Genomic DNA, 26700 nt, shown 5'->3' with positions numbered 1-26700 from the left:
AATCGAATGAGTTTTTGGTGAGAGTGCGCGACTCGTGCTTACACCGTTTTTACGCACTACGCAAAATGCGATAATTTTAGTTCAAAGGTTTTTTTTTAATTTCTCAAAAATTCCAACTTGAAAGTCTTTAAATTCTTTAAGAATTTATTTTAAGAACTTTGTGTATTTTTTTTCCTTGGAAAAACTCAAGGAAAAACCTGAAAGAGCAAATAAATAAACGACGTTTCGGTTCTCATTTATGATCTTCATCAGACTTATTGAAAATTGAAATATGTTATGAAAAATTTAATTAACACTTGGTTGGCGTTCCAGAAAGGATCAAGAGTTCGGCTTACCTTAAATCTTCTTCAACTTATTAAAGTTAGTCCTGCTAAAATAACAAAAAAAATCAGAAAAGCTTGAACACAAAACTTTTAAAAAAAAATCAACCTAAAAAAATGAGAATAAAACAGTTTTTTGCCTTTTGATCTTTTTTCTTTTATTATAAATCTAATTTTTATTTCATCTACTACACTTTCCCCTTATAATTACAAAATACATATTCTTGAAAAGATATGGACTTTTAAGCTATTTTTTTTTAACTTTATTTTAATATTATACAGAATGATTTTTTGTGTGTAAAAAATCACAGACAATCTTATAAAAAACCATTTTTTTCGTTTTCCTCCGCAAAATTTTATTAAACTAAAATAGTTTTATAGATGAAGAAGAGGATGATGAACTAGAAGCATATTTTTTTTAGTAGGTAAAAGAAATAATGAAAAGAAGAAAAGCTTTATCATGTACAAAAAAAAGTACAAAGAATAGAAAACTTTTTAGAGAGAGAAAGGTCATTTGAAAAAAATAACATATATATTACACACAGAATATATAGGATAAAAAATAGAGAAAGAAATATCTGATGGAATGCAAATGATTCCAAATTGGGGGTAGAAATTGTTCTTGTCGCATTTTTTTATTGGTTTTTTGCACTTTCATTTTTAATGCAATTTTTACAAAATATAATAATACCTAAATTTGAAATATTTTGATAAATTATTGTACACCGCAAAGCATTATTAAATCCATTACACATTACAAAAATTAACAAATAATTTTAACACTCTCAAATAAATAGGTACTAAGATTATCCGCGCTTAAATTTAAGTACTGTTAATGTTATAATAAGGAAGCCCAAAATCCAAAAGATGGTCGAAACGAAGCCAAGGTAGACATCACTTTCATAAATTTCCCAGCCACGGCTCAGCATTGATCGCAACGATGTGGTGGCCATTGTAAGTGGAAGTCCCAGAGAAATGTATCTGAAAGACATCGAAAAAAAAAAAATATTGAAGAAAACGAAGAAGGTAAAGGGTCATGGGGGTCACCTTAAAAATTCGGGCATTCCTTCAATCGGCCAGATAACACCGGAGAGAAGAAGGGTTGGGTAGAAGGAGCCGAGGGCCAGCTGGATGGCATTCCGTTCGAGTTCGCAAATGGCAGAAATCACAAAGCCGAAGCACATTCCGCACAGACCTTGGAGCAATGTGAGCACGATGACCCAGAAAATATCACCATTGCAGGTCACATCGAAGACGAGGATCATAAAGATGAGCACAAGGGCAGTTTGACCGCACATTACTGCAAACTGGGTGACCACGTGCGAGAACAAGATTTCCGTGGGCGTCACTCCGGCCACCCATGAACGGTCGAGGAGACCCTCAGTGCGTTCGATGATGAGGGCGGATGATGTCAGAGCCACGGCCAAGAAGAAGACGATTCTGAAGATAAGAAAATGATTAAATTTTTTTTAAAATTAAATAGAGATTTAAATAAGGATTTGATTTAGGCTACTCACGTCAATATAACTCCTGGCGCAACGAAATCAGTAAAGGACGGATCATTTGAGCCGTAAATGGGTTCCTTGAATTGGATTGGTACGTCGCCGAGTTTGGGATTATTTCCGCATGTCTTCAGTAAATCCTGCGCAAAGTCCTTATAAGCCAGTTGCAAATCTCTATTCAACATAATTCCAATTTGTTGATTGGACATATCAAGCCAAACGCGAATTTCCGACTGATCCAGTGTTTCGTCATCAGCATCTCGACCTACCCCAAGAAAATGAAGATAATGAGCTCATTCAATTTTTTTTTAAATGAGAATTTTATACCTAAAGTTATCCTGGCAACGAGAGCATCTGTAAAGTTATCCGTAAAGTAGAGAACGCCCCATGCATCACCCTGTTTTACAGCATTTATCGCAGATTCGGGATCAGGATAGTATTTTTGGTCTATATTATTGTTGAGATGATCTAAATATCGGCACGATAGATTACTGAATTTGCATCCTTCATTGAATGGGCAATCCTGGAATTAAGAGCCAACATTTTAACATGAAGAAAATATATTTTTTAAGGTAAAAAAAAGTTGATTTACCTCTCCAACAATTTCTTGATTAACTATGGCCAGCTTGAGTCCGGTCGGATCTCTTCCAATCGCCAGACAGAAGAGTACGACCTGCATAACAGGGAGTGCGAAAATGAAGAGCATAACTCCAACATTTCGCCACATTCGGAGGAAATTCTTCTGCAGGAGTGCACGAATCTTTCCTCGAGAGGTAATCTGCAATAAAACAAATTAATTTAAAATAAATATAAATAATTCTTTTAAAAGAATTAAAATTCTTACATTGAAACAGTTTGAGCATCTTCCACAGTCGTCGCAATCAATTGCAGCACTTGGAGGATGGGACGGTGAAACATTAATCTACAAGAGAATAAATTTTATAAGAGATCCCAAAAGAAATGATTTTTTTCAAGAACTCACTCCTAGAGTGGATCCATTTGAATCGCTTATGAGGATTTCTTTGCTCTGATGGAAATTGAGACCCACAACACCACTCTCTTGGCTCACATAAACTGGATTGTCTTTCTTATTGCCAAAGGCTAAGGCTGATAGGGAGATGTTGTTGCTTATGTTCATTTGTTCTGTCGTGGCTACAGCCCCATTGGCACCCTGTTTCCGTGACAATTTGAGAAACACATCCTCTAAATTCTGGCACTGGTACATGGAGAGGAGAACCTGTGGGGATTCCTCAGCTAGAAGACGACCCGAGCGCATAAGCCCAATGGTATGCGCCTGTCGTGCTTCCTCGATGTAGTGCGTCGTGATGATGACTGTCTTCTGACCAGCTTTGGTTATATGTACAAGGTGATTCCATATACTCTGTCGCAGGAGTGGGTCCACACCAACTGTGGGCTCATCCAAGATTAAAAGTTCTGGATCGTGCATCAGAGCTACGGCAAATGAAACTCGTCTCTGTTGGCCACCACTGCAATTAAATAAAAAGTTTTTACATTTTTAACTTCATTCTCATCAATAAAATAATAAAAATAGAGAAAGAAATAGTTTTGTGCTCTTGTAAATGTTTTTTTTTTTCATAAAGTTCTTATCAATCTAATCGTGGAAGCGTTTAATGATGTTCTGACTGAGTATTGTTCCCAATTTTGCATGCGTCGTCTTATCTGATTCATCACGCTACGTTTTTCCATGAATATTTCGGGAAAAATATATGTATATACGTGTTGCTATTTTCTGTTATTATGTAGGTATATTTGGAAGTAGATACAAAATAGTAAGTAAATAAGGTAAAATGTACTGGTAAGCTGACCAAGCTTACGAGAGCTGTGTTTCTTTCAGTGTACCAATTTTGTGAGGGCAAACTAGAACGCAAATTAGTTTAAATACGCTCAAAGTCGGGAAAAGTTGAAAAGTCATACCCTAAGAAATCTTTAGAAGGCCATATCTCGAGAACGGATCCATAGATTTTCATAAATTTTTTTTTGTTTGAAAGGTCTTGAAGTAAGCTATAACATATCGATATTCTAGTTCGAAATTTTCGAAAACTTTGTTTTCGATTTTAGAGCCTCTTGCGGACATTTTTCGAAGTTGCAATGTTCTAGACATTTGTAGGGTTTCACGAAACCTTTCATTTGCGCTTGAGTTGATCGAAATCGGACTTGTAGAACCCGAGATATGACATGTCAACTTTGGAAGGCTATATCTCGAGAACGGATCCATAGATTTTCTTCATTTTTGGCATGAAGCTAGATAATATGGTCAGCTACAACATATCAAAAAATGAAAAAAATTTATGTCGCCGTTTTCGGGATATTCATCGAAAACTCATCGAAAATTTTGTTTTTGATTTTTGGCCCCCTAGCGGTCACTTTTGGAACTTCGGATGTTCTAAAGAGTTGTAGGGTTTGTTGAGAGCTTTCATTTGAGCCCGGGTTGATCAAAATCGGTCAAGCCGTTTTCGAGTTATGGTCGATTTTCGATGAAAAATTGTGGCGGCCATATTGACTAAACGGCTTGAATGAGGTATCGTTGGAAAGCTCTTGATGGCCCCTACAACATATCAAAATTTCAGATTTTTAGCTATTACAGGGGCTGAGATATAGCGAAAACAAAATTTTGAGGTTATTCAAAATGGCGGACGGGGGGGTGGGGGGGTGGATTTGACCTCATAATCGGATTTCTTCAGGTCGATATTTAAACTTTGCCGTTTACCGCAAGTCTCTATCTATCACCGTTCTCTTGCAATTTAAGTTTAGAATCCGGAGGGCCGGACGGACGGCCGGACGGCCGGCCGGCTGGAAAAAACTTATTTTTGGCGCATACGTTTTTTGGAATGTGGGGACCCTAATTCGTGCTCATCCCAAGTTTGAGCCCGATCTGACGACTTTCGATTTTGCTCGGTACACAAAAGCTGTGTCTGAAAGAAACACAGCTAAAATACGCGAAAGAATATAAAGTATTTTAAAAGTAAAAGAGAAATATATTCAATTGAATTTTTTTTAAGATTCTAAAATATTCTAAATAGATTCTTAAACTGATAAAAACTTATGGATAGACGAAAAACTAAACTGGAAACATAAACCAATTTAGTAGATCTATAAATTGGTCATTTTACGGAAATACTATAAAAAATATTATTAATAAAAAGACATTCGCCGCTGGGATGAAAGCAAGAATCGAGAAAAGTGGTTTTGTAATGATACCAAGAATTTCATGCAATTTCCTTTACACATTATTCGCATATAATTTTTATGCCCATATTTACGGCCTCTAATAAATTTCCCGAACTACGGGAATGACGTGTTATGATTCAAAAAATTGCATGTCTCATAGAAATTAATAAAATAAAGTGACATGTATAGAAACAATATTTATATTAATTCTTCTATGGAATTATTTTAAACTTTATGCTCTCACTGTTCTGAAAAACAGATTGAAATTAAATTTAATTGAAGTGAAAAAAAAATTCAAACCAAAAGAGCTGACAAATTAAAAAAATAAAATTCAAACACATACATAATCTACCTATAATTAAGTATCGTATGTATGGGATATTTTGTTTTGAAGAGAATAAAAAAAAGGTAAATGTTTTCCAAAAAAACTGCTGATTAATTGCATGAAAAATGTAGGCAAAACAGCATTCAGACAGCTCGTGATGTGAGGAAGACGAAGAAAATATTTTATAATCTCCCATAAAATGCATAAAACAGTTGTCTATTGAATGGATATGAGCTGGGAATTCATTTTTCCGCGATTGTGAGCATTAGCATGCAATTTAGATATACGCAATACATAGCCATTGCTTGCGCTAAGGCTGATTAAGTGCATTTGTGGAAAAGACAAAAAAATCATTGGTTTGAGGAATTTTGCATTGGAGACTATGCAATATATCTATGCCTTTTCCCCCCTCAAAGATAAATTCGAGAAGTCTTGAGAGCCAATTAAAATTCAGTACTTTTGGTTATCGTGTGCGAATGAGTCGCAATGATTGGTTCTAACAGCCATAAATATTCATTACACGCAGATTATTCGCAGCGACAGTAGATGACTGTCAAGTAGTATTTTTTTCGCTACTATACATCTTTCTCGACATTTTGAGTATTCTTCAGCTGGAGTCTTGAGGTGTTGATGCATTGATTAATTGACTCGCGGCCTTGGTACGCGATCACACAAACAAATTCAATTTATGAGTAATTTATGCTATTCAAATATCTATCCATATCCATCAATTCATGTATTGCAATATTGCATTTAAAATTTCGTGCGTTGCACAGACTTAGAAATGAGGGTTGGTATATATAGCTTACCTGAGATTTTTTACAAGTCGATTTTGTGATGGCAAATCAAGGAAATTGAGCAGAAACTGAAGTCTCTCCATTATCTCTGATGTCTGCATACCAAAAATCCAGCCAAAGTACATCATAGTCTCTTTGATTGAGAACTCGCCATAGAGTGCGATCTCTTGTGGCATGTACCCAACTCTGGCACCTGGGACTCCTGAGCCCTTTGTACCGGGCTTCCCGCCCAGCACCCATATTTCGCCCGAATTGAGTCGTCGGCGTCCAACAATGCAGGAAAGAAGTGTTGTCTTACCACATCCAGATGCACCCAAGAGGCCATATCTGTTGACATTGAAAATAAGAAAAGGAGACATTTAAATCAGACGAAAAAAAATGTTAAATATAATTTATTAATGCACGGAATGAAAATTTCAGGTGAGACATGAGTTTAAGATCTCGAGACGGTATGGAGTTTCATCTGACATTGGCCCACTTTGCGTTCGATTCAATCCAACTTTTATGTACAACACCTTTAAACCACGGTGTCATCGACTAACCATAAAGTTTCCACCATGTATAGAGCCCAAGATTATGCGTGTGAAAGTATATAATAAAATTCCACTTTCATTCTTCGCAACATACACTGATTCGCTCCAATTTCCTCCATCATTGCCGCCGCAATCACGTTAAAGATGATCACCATTGTGGCCAAGAGAGTTATGATTATGAATGAGAAAATTACCATAATGCGAAATTTACCTCATTTCATTGAAATAGAATCTTATTTGCACCGTGTAACGACCTTACTCAAAAGTAAATCGTTTGTGATGGCTTTTCATGAGAAATTGTGCCCATTAAATAACACATCCAGTCTCACAACTTCAATAAAAAAAAGTTTATCTCCCATATATACATGAGACCGTGTCTTTTACCAATGTGAAAAAAAATCATTAAGCCATACCACAAAAATTTCAACATTTTCGTTTATGTACCTTTTGGGAAATTAAAAAAAAAGTTATGGTCTTTTTTTGTTAATATTCCACGGAAAAACTTTTCAGTATCTAACTGGAAAACCCCAACATATGAACATTAATAAAATGCATTTTTCAGTGACCAACCAGATGATCAATCATGTGTGTTTCCATGCTGAAGATTGCACAATTAGATTGAAATGGAAGTTTTATATGCTTTAATGCGAAAATACCTTATGCTATAGTCATCGGATCCGCGTGGTTTTGTAAAAATCATAAGCAAGACGAGTTTTATTGTGAATATTAGAAAATTTTTCCGAGTCTAGCAATTATGGGTTTTTCACAAGCCATTCGATGACTACCTACAACATTGTAACTCTTGGCAACATAAATTTGAATTTTAACCTTTTGCCTTATTTTTTTAACACGGATCTGTAATTTAGATGTCTTTTAATGAATTACTATCCTTACAAAAATTCTTCATTTTTAAGCAGCATATCATTTGCATATTCAATTTAAAGGGAAAATATACATACTTCATTGCAATTCGTTGACTCTCATATTGTACGGAGAAAATAAAATTTTCATTAGAGATAAATCACTGAATTTTCCACGGTATATTATGACACAAAGGCAAGGAAGTAGTGTCAACGAATGCTACACAATAAAACGTGTAAGGTAGCAATTAAAAACCTATTTTACTCATTTCCACCATATTCCACGTCAACGTGAAATTCGTTTGTTGATTGGAAGAATGACAAATTACATGCTGTTGCGACAAAAAAAAGACGAAGAAAAGGCAATTTGTTCATCAGATAATCTCATTGATGTTTTCGTCTCAATTACATCATTATTCCCCATTAATATCAATAATAGTCGCACAGTCAAAGTTCATTACTGTTGTCTTACGTAGAATTCTTGGAAAATACTACTAAATACAGTTGTTCAAGGTGGGGACAATGAGATGCATTCTTTTGCAAATAAATTTCTATTAAAATTCATGCTTTCGGAAATTATTGGCGGATATAAAACTGGAAAATGAATACAAAAATTTTCCATGTCAATAAAGTTCTTTGATATGCTTGAATTGAGTGCAATTTATGATTAATTGCTCGTCACTGTGTGGGAATTCTCCGGTAGAATGTATACGGGAGTATATTGCAATCTTCTAGCTTGCCTTGGTTTAAGAAATTCACTTTGTCGCATTAGTTATGAGTCAGGAAAAAAGTGATTGGGTTTTTTTAAAAGAAAAAAATCATTCAATTATGCATCATCATTCATTAACGGTAAACCACACATATATGCATACAATATGGGGTCTTAGAGAAAAGTGGAAAATTTTTTGTAATAAACTTGCTATTTAACTTACATTGTCCCTTTGGCAACTGTCATATTGAGGTTACTGAGAACTTGATTTGGTTTTGACTTAGATCCATACTGTTTGAAGGCATACCGCACCGAGACAGCCTGTTGCTGTCTGTTCCACATTGTTCCTCCATCATCAATTGTTGTTACGTTTGTATCACTGCCTCTGTAAAAGAGCAAACAAAATATTTATTTAAAATACTTTTCAATTTGAATTTTCATTTAAACTTTGTTTGTTGTCACACAGTGCCTCTCGGGGGTTATTGGAAATAATAAAATAAATAAAAGACTTCAATGCGTTTGAAGACACGAACCCGAATCTCTATCACTGCATTGGTATGGAATAGAAAGGTAATAAATAATTGCATAAAATGTATTTCTTCACAACAATTAATTGATTTTTATATTATAACTGAAGGAATTAAAAATGTTGTTTGGTCTTCATATTTTCGACAGTGAGTTTCGTCACTTTTGGAAATTGTTGCACCATTTATGCATCTTAATTTCATTATTTTTGTTTTATAATTTTCAGCTCAATTTGAAGAAGAATTTCCCAATATATAGTCAATTTGATGTTGTATAAAATGTGAAATTAATAGAACAGAAAATTTAACAAATATTTTTATATTATTAGACCACACACATTAGTTAATATATATTTTTTATACAAGTACATCATGCGTGCAGTAAAATAATGTCAAATACATCAAAAATATCTCTATAGTAAGAAATATTACTCGAGGTGACAAAAATGGCTATATGAGACCTTTTTATTAGAAAATCTTAACATAACAATAATTTTTTTTTCAAGAACTTAATTTACTTACGTTAATAGCATTATTTACTAAATTCCTCCTAGCTCAATTGTCGGCAGTAACTAACAAAAATCGTAGTTCTGCTCGCTGGTGATGTGATGCAAAGAGAACACACAAGAAAATCGTCAGGATCATCAGTATTTTCACAAATTGTCAATTTAATTTTTTATGAAGTTAGTGTAATAAATGTGGATACTTTTGCATTGGTATAAATGTTGTACATAACAGAGCAATTAATCAAGATGTGGGTTAATTTCATTTCTAAATTATTTGTTTTGAAGCATGAAATGACTCTTGATGCTATTGTAGCCATAAAATATTATTTAACATTTTTACAATTGTACGCAATATAAAATGGTCATCAAGGTGCTAAGTGCAATTAACACATTTTGCCGAAGAAAATTTTTCACATAAACTAAGCATATAGAAGTGAATCCGGACTGCAAGGTTGTTATCACTTTTAATGTGCTTGAATTGAGTGATTGACTGCAGGTGACAAATTAATGTTGTGGTTTGAAATTATGTTTTGCACCTTCACAGGTACTAAATTATATTTCACAAAAATTTCCTTATACTTCAAAAGACACCACACGATTTAATTGAGGGGATACGTTGTACTTGTACTTGGGTAGAATCACATAGAATTGTATTGCCAATCGAGAAAAGGTGAACCTTGATATAATTTTGTATTGTTTGCTAAAAATATTGTTGCTATTTTGTTTGTTGAAATGACTCTTCAATTAGAGAGTCTCAATGCTCAAATATTTATTGCGATTTTGCTCCGTATCTTAAGACAGTCTGAAGGATTATCTATTAGAAGGAAGAATTACAAAATTTTTGTTTAAATGAAAATTGAATTATGCTTAATGCTTTATGACAGGTGGCTTATTAAATATTTTATTCCTTTTTGAATTGCCACACTCCTTATTTATTGCCAACTACCAATTGGCAATGAAATAATAACCTTCATTATTGAAGATGACTCGAAGGTGATTTCTCTTGTCTAGGGAAAGTCGTCATTGAGAGGTGCTTCACCTTTATTTTCTTGGTTAGAACAGTCACTGTCACTTGAATTAATTTTCTAGATTTATTTGCAAAAATAAAACACTATTGAGATCACCTTCAGAACAATATTCAAATGAATTTGAATTTCTTTAAAATAAAAAATCAATGCATGTCTTGCAAAAGAAAAACGTTAAGGAACATTGAAAATAAACCTGACAATTTTTTTTTCATTTCACATGAACTTTGCATGCTCATATTTCAAGTCATATACCACCTGTCCCATTTAATTATTTTGTATTTTCATTAACAACTCAGTTTTGTTTTTCTTTAACCACAGCTTGTTGTGCGAAACCTAAGAATAATACTTCCGACTTCCGTATTATTGAGTACTACTATTCTATTTACTACAAATGCCCATAAGTATATTTTTTGTTATTTGATTTATTCCCCAAAGTAAGTATATTGCAGTGACTTTAGCGGAGTAAAAGAAAATATAGTTAAATATGCAATTTGAATGATTACATATTGAATGAAAATGAAAATATTGCGTTTAAATGAGGGTTTATTATGTACTTTGCGAAACAAGCAAACGTTTAGTCATTTTTGTGTGGAGACTTTTAAAGAAATATCGCGTTATGAAATTAATAAAGGATATGCCCACATTTCCTGTGTGCAGACTTTACAGACTTTTCAACTTGTTGCTTTGAGAAAAACTCTTTTGCAAAGACGTGTGTGTGGTATGTGTTGCGGTGACCGGAAAATTCTTTCGACATGCGTGTTTGCAATAAATTGATCATTATACTTTTTTCATTAGAATTTCCAGCAATATACTTTGTTGACCTTTAGACTCTCGTGTGATTTTGTCTTAGAAAATACTACGAGTCAAGTGAGAATGAACAATTAATTACACATCGTCTCACATCACGTAAATAGACTCATTTTGTTACAGAAATCTTCCAGAACAGGGAATAATGATGTTTTCATTGAATTTTCTTGCTACCTATCATATCATTTGGTTTATTTAATGAAAAATAAAATACAAAAAGAAAACTTTTGGGTCGATTATCACAAATTAAAATAGGAATAATTTAAAAAATGAATTTTCACATTTTTTAAATTTATTTTTTAATAACACTAACAAAATGTTTATTGAGAGTAAAAATCTATTATTTTTTAAGTTTTAAACTAGAATTTATTTTAAGAATGTATTAAAATATTCTTATCAAAGCCCAATTTCTAATTATTACATTTTGTTAAGAAATCACTGCTAAAAACGTGGACGTAATTAAAAATATTTTCCCTAAAAAGTGCCTTTGTTGACAGCACGATACACGTGTAATACCTATTTTATTAGAGTATCTTTATTAATTCTATTTATTCTTGGAAAATCAGGAACAAAAATAGATTTTATGAAGCATTTTTGGATTTCTTAAGAATATTAATTAAAATTTAATTTACTTCAGAAAAATTTATAGGCAAAAGAGTATTTTTTCTTGACGAGTTTTAAAGAAGAAAAATTGTGGATTAATATACGCGTTTCTTGTACATTATATTTTGTGTTCATAATTACGAAGGCCTTTTAACTTTCGATTTCTTCAGACACTGCGTATGTGTACAAGTTACTTTTATACACACCACATGCACGTTTTGTTGTACACACAGTTCTCTTCATCAGATAAAACTAAGAACCAATTATCAGATCAAAATGGGTATTTCTTGGAAAATGTGTGTTAAATTAGGTTATACAGAAATTAATCAATCTGGTAATGAAGCTCATTGATTTAATAATGAAGAAAACATTCCATTGTAAAATATGAAAAATGGCATTGTTGTACTTTGAGCAGGTTTTTTGATAATTGCTTTTTCATTGAAAGTAAATTTATTGAAGGAAAGTTGTTCAGTGTGTTTTTGAAAATATTTTTATCATCTCTTTGTACAATGAAAATTTTGTTGTGGCGTCTTTTGGCAATTTCAACTCGAAGCGTCTTCCACGACAAGAGAATGGTTTCTTTGTTGGAATCATCCGATGTTGTGTGGCCAAGAAATCTAGCATTTTGCAATAAATATTGCACAATGAATATGGAAATGGAGTGAGTTCCAAATTCCAATGAAATTCACACATGTGCAGTAGATTTATCCAATACCACGTTGATTTGTTAAACCATATAGCACAGAGGTATGGTATTTTTTTTATAAAGTTTCAACAAAAATATCCACATTTATTCCAAAATATGTATTTAAATTTTTTTGTATATAGTTCCATATGTGCGTTAGATTTTGTGTAGAAGTAGGTAGGTATACGTTAAATGTCGAATGTTGGCAAAATATCCGCAATTACATTATGTACGTGAAACTCATTTTAAAATAACATTTCCATTCACTTACACACTTTTGAGTTAATAACCAAGAAAATGTTGTGTATCGGTAATGCTAAAATGTTTAAATTAAAATTTGATGTTTATTGGGAATGCCAAAAGGGGAAATATATATTTAAATTGTTCCTTTTCTCAGCTTTTAATTCTCACAAATGTATAATTTCTTAATTTTCCACCTAAAGCACAATGTTGGGATTAATTTTTAAATCCAAAAATCAGCCCAGTCCATCAAGCACTTTCAAAGAAAAAGCTTCACTGTATTTGATGTATTTTAATATTATCCTTTTATCCTGATTTTGGGATGTATTCACAGCTCTATGTTTGAAATAAGTAATTCACTGAACGATCGCACGAGAGAATTGATTTAAGAGAAAAAGAATTCACACAGAGAGGTGACTTGTTACGAAATCAACATCCTCAATAACGAACGAACCGAAAGCGACTGGAGACAGCGCTTTTGTGCAGCAATAAACAGGCGCTTAGACTGAATACGCGACTCTTGAAACGCCGAGCTTTCAGTGGAAGGGGGTTCAATTAAATAATATTAAATACAACAACATGATTGAGTAATTTTAAATCTGCAGTGGCAAAAAGAAATCCACCATGTCTCAGTATTGGAAGGCTTTTTATGTGCAAGAACCCATATATACGAGACGAATAAATACACTATCTTGTCCATGAAGGTATATATTATCTTAAGCAAGTTGAATTACCCTGTGTGTCTGTATGGTGCATGCAAACTCTTTTGCCATCAGCTCCTGTGCTTACCATAGTGTCATGGATAAATGTGAAGAAATATATTTTAGTCTTGTGGAGTCATGTTGAGTGCTTATGCACTCACAGTGGAAATAGAAAAAGAAATAGTTCATTCAATGAAAAATCTCTTGCGAATTTTATAACAAGAACTTTCTTTGAAATGTCCCTATTTTTCTGCAGAGTGAAATTCTGCTGAAATTTAATTTGATAAGCAAAAAATAGCTAAATCGTATATTGTTCAAGGACAATCAATATACGACCTTTCTGCAAATTTTAATTAAAAATTATGTTAAAGTGTATTCAACTTCCATCAACTCTGCCATAAAGAGCATGATTAATTTGAAACTTAACTTTAAGAGCTCATTGGAATAAGAAAAGACATTAAGGAAACCACACGAGGAAAATAACCAAATCCTAAAGACAAGTAAAAATGTTTATATTCCCAAAGAAAAAAATTAAATTTAAAATTATTTTGACTAGAAAGACATGTGTAAAATGATTTCTTTGAAATACACGCGTTGTTCTTTCAATTCGATTCAAAAGGTTATATCTGCGAAGAAAAAAAAACTACACAGAAGAAATTTTACGATTCTGTACCATGCGATATTGGAAGTAAAAAGAAAGAAAAGCAGAACTTTTTCTAGCTCAAAACCTTGGAAAGGTTATATAAATTTATTCTCCGAGAATAGTAGTTATCAGTAATTTTTTTTTAAATGAAAAGTATTGAAAAGTTCGTTTAAATATCTTCGATAAGATTTTTTTCTTATGACTTAACTTAAACTAAACTTTATGAATATTGATGTTGTAGACACAATGCAAAGTACAAACTATACGTATAAAGATATGTATTATAATTTCCACTTTTCACCTTCCATGTTATTGAGGAAAAATTTGCAATTTTTCTCACCAATTGTTTATCCTGCTTTCAGTGATATAATGTATGTGTACGGGTTTCCCCGCTATTATCAACGTAACATAAAGCTTTGGTATGCATAAAAATTATTAATTTTATTGAAAGTAAATATTAGATGGTACATGCATTACGGCGGAAGCTGTGTTCCTTTGAAGAATGAATCAAAGCCGAAAAATAAATCTCTCTATGGCTCTGACTATTCAAATTAATTGAATTTTATTTTTATGTGTGTGACCTTGACATATTTTTTGGGTGTTTATTTAATTTCTTTTTTTTTTGAAAATTGTTTTAATATTTTAAACACGTTTTTGGAAGAATATAACGCAATTCTATGCATTGCGATGTGATTATGTATGTATTGTATATTATATCCTGAGTCATTAAGAATTTTTTATATTTTAATTTATTAACCTGTTTCAGCTGTTTGATCTCTTAACAATTTTTCTGATTCTTAAATCTATTTTTATTTGTGCAAAATTTTCATATTGCAAATTAAAAATTCCACTAGAAATGTTAAACTACCCGGAGACGCGAAGAATGAATTAATCACAAAGGAAGAGGAATTTCCAAAAATATTCTAATGAGAAATTTTCCATACATAAATTTGTATATAACTGGTGATAAAATTTTTATTATTTCCAGACACATTTATTATATCATGACATGATTAATGATTTAATTGAATAAAATATGGAATTGGCAATATTTAGGTGAGCATCTCAAAATGCATCTAATTGACACAAATTCGGCCAGTTGATTTTATAATTTCTGATCATACATATGACTATATTGCAAATATATATAATAAATGTTTGAATGTGTGTGCTACATATATAAAATATATCTATATAAATCCACCACGACGGAAACTTTCACTGGTGTGATGTAATTGATTACGCGGCATTTCAACATTATGAAGATAAACAAAAGTAGCGCAGGTGATTTCAACGTGCCCAGCACGTAACAACCAATGCCACCGGTCAGCTAAGTCCGACATCCAACGTCAAGCTGCAGTCTCAATCGCGAGGGAAGAGGAAAGGGGGGCTACCAGCCAATGAAGGAAAAAAAAAAACAAACGACCTTGTTTCAGCTATCACTTCAAATTTTAAAATATTACATATGTGTGCAGATTTTGCAAGAGGCTTTTCCCCACCTCTTACACACCTCCGAAACTTCGTTTTAGCCATTTATTTGCTTCTGTTAAATTTTCAAGAGATGCGACTTTGGGCTAAATGAAGCCGACAGATGTGAAAGTTCTCTCACAAGAAGCTCATTGTGGATCTTAAGAGAAAGACGTTGTCTGGCGTACAATTTTCCGCTTTATTAATCGATCTCTTACAATTGGCAAGACTCTGTAATTACTTAATGTTACGTTAAAGCCACGTGCGTCTGTACATTTTAATATGTATGTATATATGTATGTCATGTATGTACACATATAGTGTCCCTCCTAAAACATAGTTCAATGGCATATTTAGTAGGACAACTTTACTTTGAACATTTTAAGCAAATTCATTTTCTTTTGATATTGTTTCAAAACTATGAAAAATGCATTTGAAATTTTCCAGTAAGATTTCATTTTATCCAGAATAAATAAAGCCCCTAAATTGACATTATATTGTGATTAATGTCAAGATAGTACGTCTTAAGTAGATCTTCAAGAGAGCTTATCTTTTGGAACACTTAAAACCGGGATCTATGTATGTATATAAATGTTTTGAACATATTTATCAGCAAAGACGATCGTATATATGGATTGATAAATGCTATTGAGGTGGATTTGTGCGAATTATCATTCCACACAAAGTATCAGTCGATTGATTTAATTGGACGAGGCAACACCTTAAAAAAACTCAACACGATTTTGTTCTAAACTTAATTTAAAATAATCCTACCTGAAAGTGGCAAAATTTTGTGATTTGTAAGTTTTTCTTTTGTCGTGCAAAAATGAGGGGTGTATTTGCATATGGAATAGGTGTTTTTACGATGGCGGTTTTACTCATTGGTGCAGGTTTTGTGGTGGCCAAGTAAGTTTATCTCGTGTTACCTCTTCAATGTGATAAGCCGCATTATTCTGCTGTATAATGGTGAAAAAAATTTTCCCACAAGTACAAGGAAAACTAAGTGCCAGGGTAATTTTTCTTAAAATGAATAATGCATTGCCAAGCATTTACATTTAACAACTGTTTGCTGAAATTTGTCATTTGGAATTTCCCGATAATTTCGCATGTGCATTGAATTCAAACATTTTTATAGCGTATAATTGGATAAAAGTAAGTTCAAAATGCATTTTTTATTAGCAATAATATTATCTATAAAAGATAGTTGAATTGTTCACAGAGAAATTAAGTATTTAGTGCAAAATTGTGTGATTAAAAAAATCCCAATGTCTTGAGAAAAATAGGTGGTAATTGTGAAATTCTACACTACTGGCGAAATACACGATAAAATAGTTAATTGCTAATTTTAAAGGTGCAATAATATTGAAAAGCTATTAAGGAAAAAAAAATTTTATAGTCCCAACACTACAAAATATTTCGCAAATAATATTTATAAATTGTATCTTTATTCGTTTACGTAAGTTCTGGGAGAAGAGGCATGTGATATTTTATGATCCGAAAATCGTCTTTTTATCTGGATGGCACCAAAGTGAATTCTTTTTTTTTTGAGAGAGATGAAATGCTGATAGACCATATACGTTGAAAAGAGATCACAAAAATATTGAGCTCATTTCTTAAGTGATATTGCTCAAGCGGATGATTAGATAGCGTCAAAAAAGTTGAGGAAGTTCAATTTTATTTAACAAGACAAAACTTTTTAATGATTTTGTAATGAAAAAAAACTTACAGAATCATTGCTTGACAACATTTCTTATGATAAGATTTTTATTTTCGCTTATTTTACAACCCGAGACAATTAAATTAAACTCATTGAATAGTTCTTTTGACATTCTTTTTTAAATCTAAAACATGGAGAAAAAATGAATAAATTTATTGAGATGAGAACAAAGTCCGTGAACTATACGTAATTTTAGTGAGAATAGTGACTCATTTTAATTATTTCAATTAAACACATCGTTAATATAAATCTTTGCATGTTATTCTATTTTCGCAATATCATTGTTCAAATGATAAAAAACAGGAGATTTTAATTGACCTTAAAATGGTCACAAAATGCCATATTGTGATGAATTTAGTCCATGTCGTAAGAAATATATTTCAACAGAATTATGACATTTCAATTCCATAACCATCAGAAAAATTTTGCACTTTTGTGAAATTACAACTAAATCATATAAAATGCATAAATTTTTAATTTTTAAAAACTCATTGAGATTCTTTAAAAATTTCTTTCAATTTTTTTTCTAAAGCAAACATTTGTGAAATACCCTGTATAGGTAAAACGTTATGTTTTATATAAAAGACAGACACATTAATATGTATATAATCTTAATTATTTTGAGTGGGTGAAAAAATCAAGAGCACAAAAAAGATAAAGAAATAGAGAATGTTAGTGACTTCTTAATTTTAAAATCTTTTGGCAATAGAGATTAATAATACAGCGGGCTTTTAAATAATAAATGTTTATCTTGAGCCATCGAATTTGGGAAATTTTCGGCAAAGATTGATTTTAATGAGTTTGTCTGCTGATTCAAGGGTAATTTACACTGAACCCGTTCCAAAAGAGCATATGGATGTTGCCTCAATCTTGACTGATTTACGAAGAGTGATGGAAAGTTCTGAATACAACTTGGATGCTTATTTAATTCCAGCAAGTGATTCCCATTTGGTAAATATTCTGTTCAATAATAAAATTTATAATTAAAAAAGAAGAATATTAATTGAAGAAAAATATCTCCTTTATAGGGTGGTTCATCGAGGCGAGTGTCCTACGTGAGCGGCTTCACGGGATCAAATGGATTTGCAATTGTGGGGAGAACGAAAGCCGCGGTGTGGGTTGATGGTCGATATCACCTGCAAGCTGACCGCCAGGTCGATACGACTTATTGGGAGATTATGAAGAGTGGTTTGCCCGGAACGCCGAGCCATGAGGAGTGGTTGAGGGACAACCTCCCCAGTTCCGGACGCGTAGGACTGGATCCGAACCTATTCTCACCGAATGACTTTGATCGTTACTCACGCTACCTGAGCCAACACGGTCACAGATTGGAGTCCGTTGCAGACAACCTCGTGGATTTGATTTGGGAGGATCAACCCCAAATACAATTTTCTGAACTAGAGGTGCTTAGCCTCACCTTCAGTGGGCAGCCAATTTCTGAGAAAATTGCCGCAATTCGCAGTCAGATGGAGAATTTGAATGGAGAAGCTCTCGTTGTGACGACACTCGATGAGATAGCATGTGAGTCTAATTTTAAAATTATTTTTTCGCTTAAATTCTTTTTCGTGAAAAGGGAAAGAAAATTATTGAAAATTGTTTTAGAATATGATTTTTACTTGATTTATCAATTTTTTTTGACAAAGCTTTTTCAAGTTAGAAGAATATGTATATAAAAAATTGAGCTTTTTATTATATACAAACATACATGTATCGATGAAAAAGCTCTGGCGAAGCTTTTGTGCGTTTCATCGATGTGTGTGGCGCAAACTTTGAAGAAATGCTTTTCAAACCGGGCGTTCGTTATTTACTGGAATTCAATTATTTTACAATAACAAAATCTTTTGTTAAAGATCTTGAAAAAAAAAATCCCTGAAAAGCTCCTTAATTTTTTCTTAGTATTTTGAAACTTTCCAAACACTTTATTGATAAGAAAACTCTCTCTGATTTTCCTGTAGGGCTACTCAATGTTCGAGGAGGAGATTTTTCCACAACACCCACCTTCTATTCCTACGCAATTCTCACCATGAATGACCTCTATGTGTTCTTCCATAAGGATAGGAATGTCCCTGATTCGATTAAAGATCACATTAGACAGGAATCTGGTACTAACTGCATTTTCGATTTCGACTACGAAACCTTCTTAGATGGATTGCAACGAGTGGTGAGTAATGATTTAGTATTTTAGAGAACTATAATTATGCTAAAACTCCTAGGAATTTCTAATCTCTATATATACAAGATAAACGAGTTGCACAAGAAGTTGTCACACTTTGTAGCTTTTAATCTTTTTTTCTTCTGTGCTATAATTCATTGAATTTCTCAGTTCTCCTCGGATTTTCTCAGTTGAGTGGATGGTTAAAGTGAAATGATTGTAGAAAATAAATTATTTTTTAGGTGAGTGAGACCACAAAGTATATATTGATACCATCTGGATGCAATCAAGCGATTTTTGAGAAAGTTCCTGCTGAGAGAAGATATGTTGTCAGTGGATACAGCCCCATTGCGCGTCTAAAAGCAGTCAAAAATACCGTTGAGGCTCAAGGGTTGAGAAATTGCCATGTAAGGGATAGTGTGGCTGTTATAAGATACCTCCACTGGCTCAATGTGACCCTCGGTCAGGAGACAATTACGGAGATCAGTGGTGCAACACGTCTTCGGGGCTTCCGTGCTGATCAAATGTACTTCAAAGGACTCAGCTTTGGTTCCATTAGCGGTTTTGGGCCAAATGCAGCTGTAGTTCACTACTCCCCAACGGAAGAGACGAATCGTGAGATCACCACAGAGGGTGTCTATTTGATTGATTCAGGTGGCCAGTATTTGTGAGTATACCTGTACTTTTTATAGCCTTTTTCTTCTTCTCGGGCAATGTGAGTGAACCTGTGACCTCACCATGACGAATCTTGAGGCCACCACTTGTAACTCTCACACAGCTTACGTTGAGCATTTTATTCTCAAAGTGAATTGACTTCAATGAATGGGCACCTTTTGGACAAAGATGATGTGTTGGCAGTGACGCAGGCACATTTGCGTAAATTATGACCATTCTTTCGCAGCCATGCAATCCATTCAGGTACCATATACGTGTAATTCGCTGCTAATTTATTTTGTAATCTTTTTTATAGAGATGGTACTACGGACGTAACGAGAACCGTTCACATGGGACAACCCACGGATTTTGAGAGGCAAGCTTTCACACTCGTCCTAAAAGGACATCTAGCCATTGATCGTGCCATTTTCCCACCCGGAACACCTGGATCCCACTTCGATGGTCTCGCTAGGCAATTTCTCTTCCAAGAAGGCATGGACTACGGGCATGGAACTGGCCATGGAATTGGAGCCTACCTGGCCGTTCATGAGTATCCACCATTGATCTCCAGTGCAGGCGGTGCACCGGGATTCCTTGAGAATATGTTTGTTTCCAATGAGCCCGGCTATTACGAGGCAGAGTCATTTGGAATTCGCATTGAAAGTATTGTTCAAGTGGTGAAATTCGAGGGGAAACCCGGAATGAGAGATTTCGCTGGCCGTGGTGCATACACATTCCACGCAGCGACCTTGGTGCCCTTCCAACTGAAGATGATAAACACGGACTTAATCACCAAAGAAGAGGTAATAATTGCTCAGTCACATTCAAAGTGAGGTTCACAGAGTTTTGTAATTTGCCTCTTTTTGTGAAATGCATGTGTTGACGAGCAGTCTGCAAGGCTGACATAATTTTTAATAGTTCAAATCAATTGGAAATATTTAAAAATTAAAACTTAAGTCATTTTCAAATTTAATTTATGAAGGTGAAAAATTTTACACAGTTTTACCAACGTTTTCTAATTTGAATTTTCAGTTTTGGGATTGATAAAAATCTCCAAATTCAATAAATTCTTTTATATCATTGATAAACTTTTGAAGAGCTTTTATGTAAAATTTAATTCTCTGAAAGCTTCTCCTTAAAACATAAGATTTCAATCTTTTTTTTTTTAGTGTGTTTATTTACTTAATTTTTCATAATTAATATTTGGACAACCTTCCTGTTATCTATTCAAACAGCGAATATATTATTTCTCCTTGATGTGATAACTTTGCTGATTTCCCTGAATATGCTTTTAAATTTATTTTAAAAGAATTCTTAAGGAGAATTACTTAGTTAATGAAGTGTGGAATTTTTTTCTTCCGGTAAATCAAAAATGAAAAATTATGAGAAATCGTGCGAAAAGTCTCCGACTTTAGGTGCTTGACTAAATTAATTTGTAAAAAGTAAACGTTATTAAAATTAATTTTAACTGTTAAGAAAGATTAACAACATTTTGAAGAATTAATATTTATTTAACGAATCAAATGAGAATTTAATCAAAAATTAAATATTTTGGTATTTGCTTTTCTTTTGTGTGAAAAATCTTAAAGAAAATAAGACATTCTCTATTCACATAAAGTTATAAATTTATTTTACTCAATTTATAAATTCTTAGAACACAAAGTCGCATAATTTCTGCACAGCTTGCTTTACCAACTGAATGAGTCTTGAATTTGTAGACAAAAATATTTTCATCTTTTTAATTCTATATTTTGGTCAGCATAAAATTTCCACACTTGCATTTTTCCTGACTCGTGTGACTCACAGTGTTCTTATAATTTTTTTTGCCTGGATGACAACTATGCGTGTCTCATGTGCCAGTTTAAAATTTTCATGTCAGTGTAAATTGTGTAAATTTTCACGCTAATGAATTTAGATTCTAAAAATGAAGAATATTTTTTTTACATTCTTTAAAATTGCAAAAATGCATTCACATGTGGCGATATACGCAGCATTTGAGAAGGCATGTTTTATGAAAAATTTTCCACATCTCTGAGAACTTGACTTGTGTGCCACACTCTGGTGGGAAAGTTCATGGGAAAGTCATGGATGATTAATGATATTTTTCATTGTTTGTCATTAAAAATTCTAGGCTGAACAAATTAATGCATATCATCAAGAAATTGTTGAGACTGTTCGCAACTTGCTAAACGAACAAGATCCGTCTGCTTATGCATGGCTTTTGGAGGAAACAAAACCCATTGCATCGACAATGGCTTGAAGAGAGATGACAAATGGGATTTTCCACAGCCATCCTGTAGGATTCCGCGTGTGATCTTGTGTGCATCCCATAAGTATTATGAATGTATTACATTGACTAATTTACATAAGATCGTAATAACAAGAATAAATAAGGAATTCCGTGAAGAGTGTGATTTTGTCGTGACGTTGATTGAATACAAAACATATGTGCTTATTGTTTATCGGAATGAGTCTGTGAGCAGTTGGAATATTTGATTAGAATTACTATCATCAATTTTGCGCAAATAATAAAAATAAAATTGCCTCATCATTTTTTTTTAGAGAGAAAGATAACTCAACGTAAAGAAAATTCTCAGGTAAGAAAATTTGCAATTGAGAAGGGATTGTCAAGAATACATCTCTCTGCTGTATGCATCATTTATTTGTTAATTTCAGCTGGAATCCTTCAAAATCATTCAGGGTGGTAAAGTTAATAATGCAAAATGTCTATATGGCCTCGTGTATTATATGAGAGAATAGTTATTAGTTAAGCAGATTTCATATCTCAGTTAATATTAGGTAATTTCCATACGTTTGATGAGCAGACACAACTTAATTAAAGCCTCGTGTGCAATTGATACCACTTCATTAACATCCGTATTGTTGTTGGGTGGTAAAGTTGTGACTTTGACTTTTTTTTTCTAAACCGCATTTATTCATTTTAACAACAGCATTAGCTTGTTGGAGAGAAATTTTAAATTGAATAAATCCACCGATCAATTTATTTTTTTTATCAAATCATGGATTATGATATGATGGAGAAATGGGGCGTTCTGTTGTTGTTTTACCTTATCGTAAATTGACTTTTATTGAAAATTTCAATCATACGCACTTCACCCAATATAAAGCGAAAGTGATTTATTAAGAGATTTTTCTTTAGATGAAGTTAGCTTTTTCCAGGAATAAAAATGAATAAGAATTTGTTTGGAGTCAATAAACTGAGAGAGATCAATAAGAAAAAAACATTTGCAATAAATAATAGAATTTTGTATCGTTGAAACAATAGGAATAAATCATAAATTTTAGCTTGTTTCGAAGATTTTAAATCTAATAAAATGAAATGTTGGAGAATCAATCAAATAAATTGAAAGAAAATTCCATAAGTTCATACAGATTTGAATCTGAAGCGCACGATAAATAAAAAGAAATTTTAACGCCTATTTGACGACAATTTCTGCGTACTTTAGTACTTAAAGGATTAGCTACAGCAGCAAAAAATTACGTGAATAATTACGTAGAATTATTTTTATCAACACACCCAATTATTCGATCAGTCTATCGAGTTGTTTATTGCTCCAAATTTAGGTACAAAACGGAAAAGATTTATCAAGAAAAGAAAACCTTATACACTGATACTACTGTTTTGTGCGGTGCTTACAATATCAAGTAATGATTCAATCGGACTTTAGCAATTGATACAATAATAATTGGAGCTTAATAAGACATTTAGATAGTAAACCTTACACGTACACACCACATATTTTTGGATCATTGATTTAGAGCAGACCATATAGCTAACAAAAAAAAAACATCAAGTCACGATTACTTAAAAAAAAATCGCCGTGAGATGTGCAAATTGCAATTATTGTGCAGTCCATCTCATAAGGGCTTTTAGTAAGGTGATTTTGCAATGAAAAAAAAAGTTTCTAAACACTTGTGAAATGCTCCTTCATATGAAATCTGGCACGTGAGTGAAAATTGTAAAGTGAAATACCTTGAATTTTGACCCCTTTGAGCATTCCTCCAGAGAAATAGCATTCCCCCTCACTTAATTATCTAACCCATAGAGAAAATATTCTTCTTCTCTCCTTTGTGTATTGAACCACTCTTTAAAACCACTCCCTTGGCAAATCATCAATGAAGCATTTTTTTCCTTTCAAGTGAGATGTAATGTGCACACAGTAATGCGCAAAATGTCATTCACTTTTGCTTTTAACAAAAAAAATTACAAATTCATCAGTGATTGTTCGCATATTTGACCAACTGTCCCAATATGTCGACACATGATAGAGGAAAAGGCATTCGTAATTTTTTTTAATTTCACTCTCAATAAACTGCTCACAGTGTTGGTTTCAAGTTGAGTGCTGCAAGTAACAGCGACTTCGATTATCCATCCGCCACTCTCTCTCGCGCGCCATTTCTTGTATGCAGACTTTACCTCAGCAATGCGCATGGTTTGTGCCCTCTTATGCAATAGAGTCGTCGCCTTAAAAAATTTTTTGTAGCTCTTTTGCTCCTTTTCTCCACTCAAGTGGCATATTGGAAAATCCCATACAATATTATTCGTTAGGTCAGTGTGAGAAAAAAAGTGTATCAATAAATAATTCTATGAAAATGAGCTCAAGGAGGACAACATATGGCTTTTCCCGCGCACGAAGTTCATGGAAGAGAAATCAAATATGTACATTATGTCTCAATTGATGTCTTTCTCCAATTCACTCCAATCTGAATATGGGTCTTTATTGATTTTTGTGTGACAATTCCACATGATGGTCAAACTGTTTAGTGAGTGCCTCTCATGGTGTTTCAGTGAAGAATATTGTGGCTAAAGCAGCTCAACTGGATAAATCAATAAAATCTCGCGACTTTACAGTGTAGTGCAAAAATTATACTTTTTTCAAACTTAAGAAGTTATGAAACTTGTAAGTAAATATGTATAAAATTTCTTCTTTAAAATGCCGGTTAAAGAGCAGACGGTATCAGTGTTTCGTTTTCGCTTTTATGCGCGCTGTCGGACCATGCTTGACCTTTTCGTTGTAATTTTGTTGAATATCAATAAATTGTGTGGGTGCGGTAGTCACATCGTGATCAAATTAAGTAAATGTGTTTTTCCTATTAGGAAAATTGGATATTATTCGTGGAAAAAACGAAAGTATATTGTTCTAAGATTTTTTTTTAATCAATTTATGAACTATTCGTAATTGCATTAATTAATTTTTAAAATATCAATAAAACAAAAACCACGGATATTTAAAAGAGCTAAAACTGTAAATTTGCGGTTTTTTGACTAAAAAAATGTCTTAAACATTATACAACACACTTCTTCTTAGAAAAACTTAATTGTTTTTCCTTGTGGGTATTAAAAAGAAAATGAAATAAAAAGTTTTCGCACTGGCAAAATTTTAATGCATTTAATACCCAAATAGAGTTCTCATAAAAAATATTTTATTTATTTAAAAGGACGCTTTTGTCTCTTTACTGATTGTGGGAAATTATGGAATTGAATTAATTTTTTAAATACCTACAATAGAAGGTTAGTTTTTAGAAAAATCTTTTTTTTTGAGTCGGTACCAATCACATTAAAAACCATAAAATAATATTTGAATTTCCAATAAGAATTTTTCCAAATTATGAAAAAATATTTAATCTGCATAATAAGTTTGGCGAATTAATTAATTTTTTAATGACAAATCTGGGAAATTTAATCAATATAACAAACATCGAACACTTTGCATCATACTGTAGAGAAATATTTGAATATTTCTGTACACAATGAGTCCACTGAAACGCAATCCCAAGGTTGACGACCATCTCTTTAATATTTTTTTCTTAATTTTTAATTTTTTTGAGGAAAAAAAATTGAAAAAATGACGAACTAATGATGATTTTTTTCCTAATCACTTGAGAGTTTTCTTGAACACCTATTCACACCATGTCTTGTGCGCAAGATCTCACAGCACATGGAAAGACTCCATGCGAGCACACATTAGATTTGAGATTGAGCCACTTGTTGATTTTCACATATTTATGCAACTATTTACCACCTTGGGGTTTTTTCTTACTTTGGTGAGGTCTGAAAAACCCTGAAAAGACTTTTTTTTTCATCTATAACTCACCCTGTGCCATCGTCAGTCCAGCTAAACATTTTCTTGAGTCTCCTCTTGTCCGAAGGTGGTGGTGGTACACTTTCCATCATTTTCTCCAAAAATAAAATTCAATTTTCTTCAACACTTTTCTTGCAGGTCAATTGGGGGCACTTGTCTGCGTGTATATTCCACAAAATTGCAAATTGCAAAATAATAATATTGATGTTTTCTTTAGCACTTCACCTTTTCCGTGTATACACAAATCCATACGCTTCTCCAGGAAGAGATCACTTGAATGACGAAATATTGTACCTCATAGAAACTATGGGAATGTGAAGATGGTTTATGAGTTTGTAGCGAAAGAGAGAAATTCACAAAATATTCCACAAAAGATTTCGGTTGAATTTGTCTCTATTTGATATAGCTCAAATGCAGTCCAAGGGAGACATACACCAAGAAATTTCTCAAAGGGGGCCTACAGCTCGCAAACGAGGAAGGGAAATGGGTGGAATTTTCTAATTGAAAATTCAACGAAATCCTCCACCATGACACAAAGATCACCACGTTACGACCAAGTCGCGATTGAAACTAAAAGCATTATAAAAATTTCACTCTATGGAACTACACAACTTGGACTCTCGTTCACCTCACA

The 26700-nt window shown here is 33.0% G+C and overlaps 4 protein-coding genes across 7 annotated transcripts in view; 1 reads left to right on the top strand and 3 right to left on the bottom strand.

Annotated features, from left to right (window-relative positions):
• LOC129790048 (solute carrier family 35 member B1 homolog) overlaps positions 1-26700 on the bottom strand; it is a 766332-nt gene that overhangs the window by 362996 nt on the left and 376636 nt on the right. The gene's annotated exons all lie outside the window — the stretch shown is intronic.
• Positions 1-26700, bottom strand: part of LOC129790119 (T-cell leukemia homeobox protein 3) — a 442143-nt gene that overhangs the window by 362996 nt on the left and 52447 nt on the right. The window lies entirely within an intron of this gene.
• On the bottom strand, positions 453-26700 carry LOC129788780 (ABC transporter G family member 23). Of its 3 annotated transcripts, none has more exons than XM_055825126.1 (11): positions 12826-13150; positions 9282-9356; positions 8459-8620; positions 6146-6460; positions 2805-3309; positions 2667-2744; positions 2415-2600; positions 2150-2345; positions 1838-2087; positions 1368-1760; positions 453-1301 (listed from the first exon to the last, which is right to left on the bottom strand). In XM_055825126.1, the coding sequence occupies exons 2-11, from the start codon at positions 9290-9292 to the stop codon at positions 1127-1129; spliced, it is 2271 nt and encodes a 756-aa protein (XP_055681101.1). In that variant the 5' UTR covers positions 9293-9356; positions 12826-13150; the 3' UTR covers positions 453-1126. The 3 variants fall into 3 exon arrangements, with proteins under 3 accessions (XP_055681101.1, XP_055681109.1, XP_055681093.1); XM_055825134.1 differs by having other exon boundaries at positions 12660-13107; XM_055825118.1 differs by lacking the exons at positions 9282-9356; positions 12826-13150 and adding an exon at positions 26079-26700.
• Positions 16100-22368, top strand: LOC129789146 (xaa-Pro aminopeptidase 1-like). The gene is made up of 7 exons (XM_055825806.1): positions 16100-16345; positions 17975-18107; positions 18185-18677; positions 19112-19317; positions 19551-19975; positions 20279-20765; positions 22094-22368. The coding sequence occupies exons 1-7, from the start codon at positions 16266-16268 to the stop codon at positions 22220-22222; spliced, it is 1953 nt and encodes a 650-aa protein (XP_055681781.1). The 5' UTR covers positions 16100-16265; the 3' UTR covers positions 22223-22368.

This window comes from Lutzomyia longipalpis, chromosome 1, assembly GCF_024334085.1.
Source record: "Lutzomyia longipalpis isolate SR_M1_2022 chromosome 1, ASM2433408v1".
Lineage (NCBI taxonomy): Eukaryota > Metazoa > Arthropoda > Insecta > Diptera > Psychodidae > Lutzomyia > Lutzomyia longipalpis.
The sequence above is the reverse complement of the archived record's forward strand: the minus strand, read 5'-3'. Positions and strand labels throughout refer to the sequence as shown.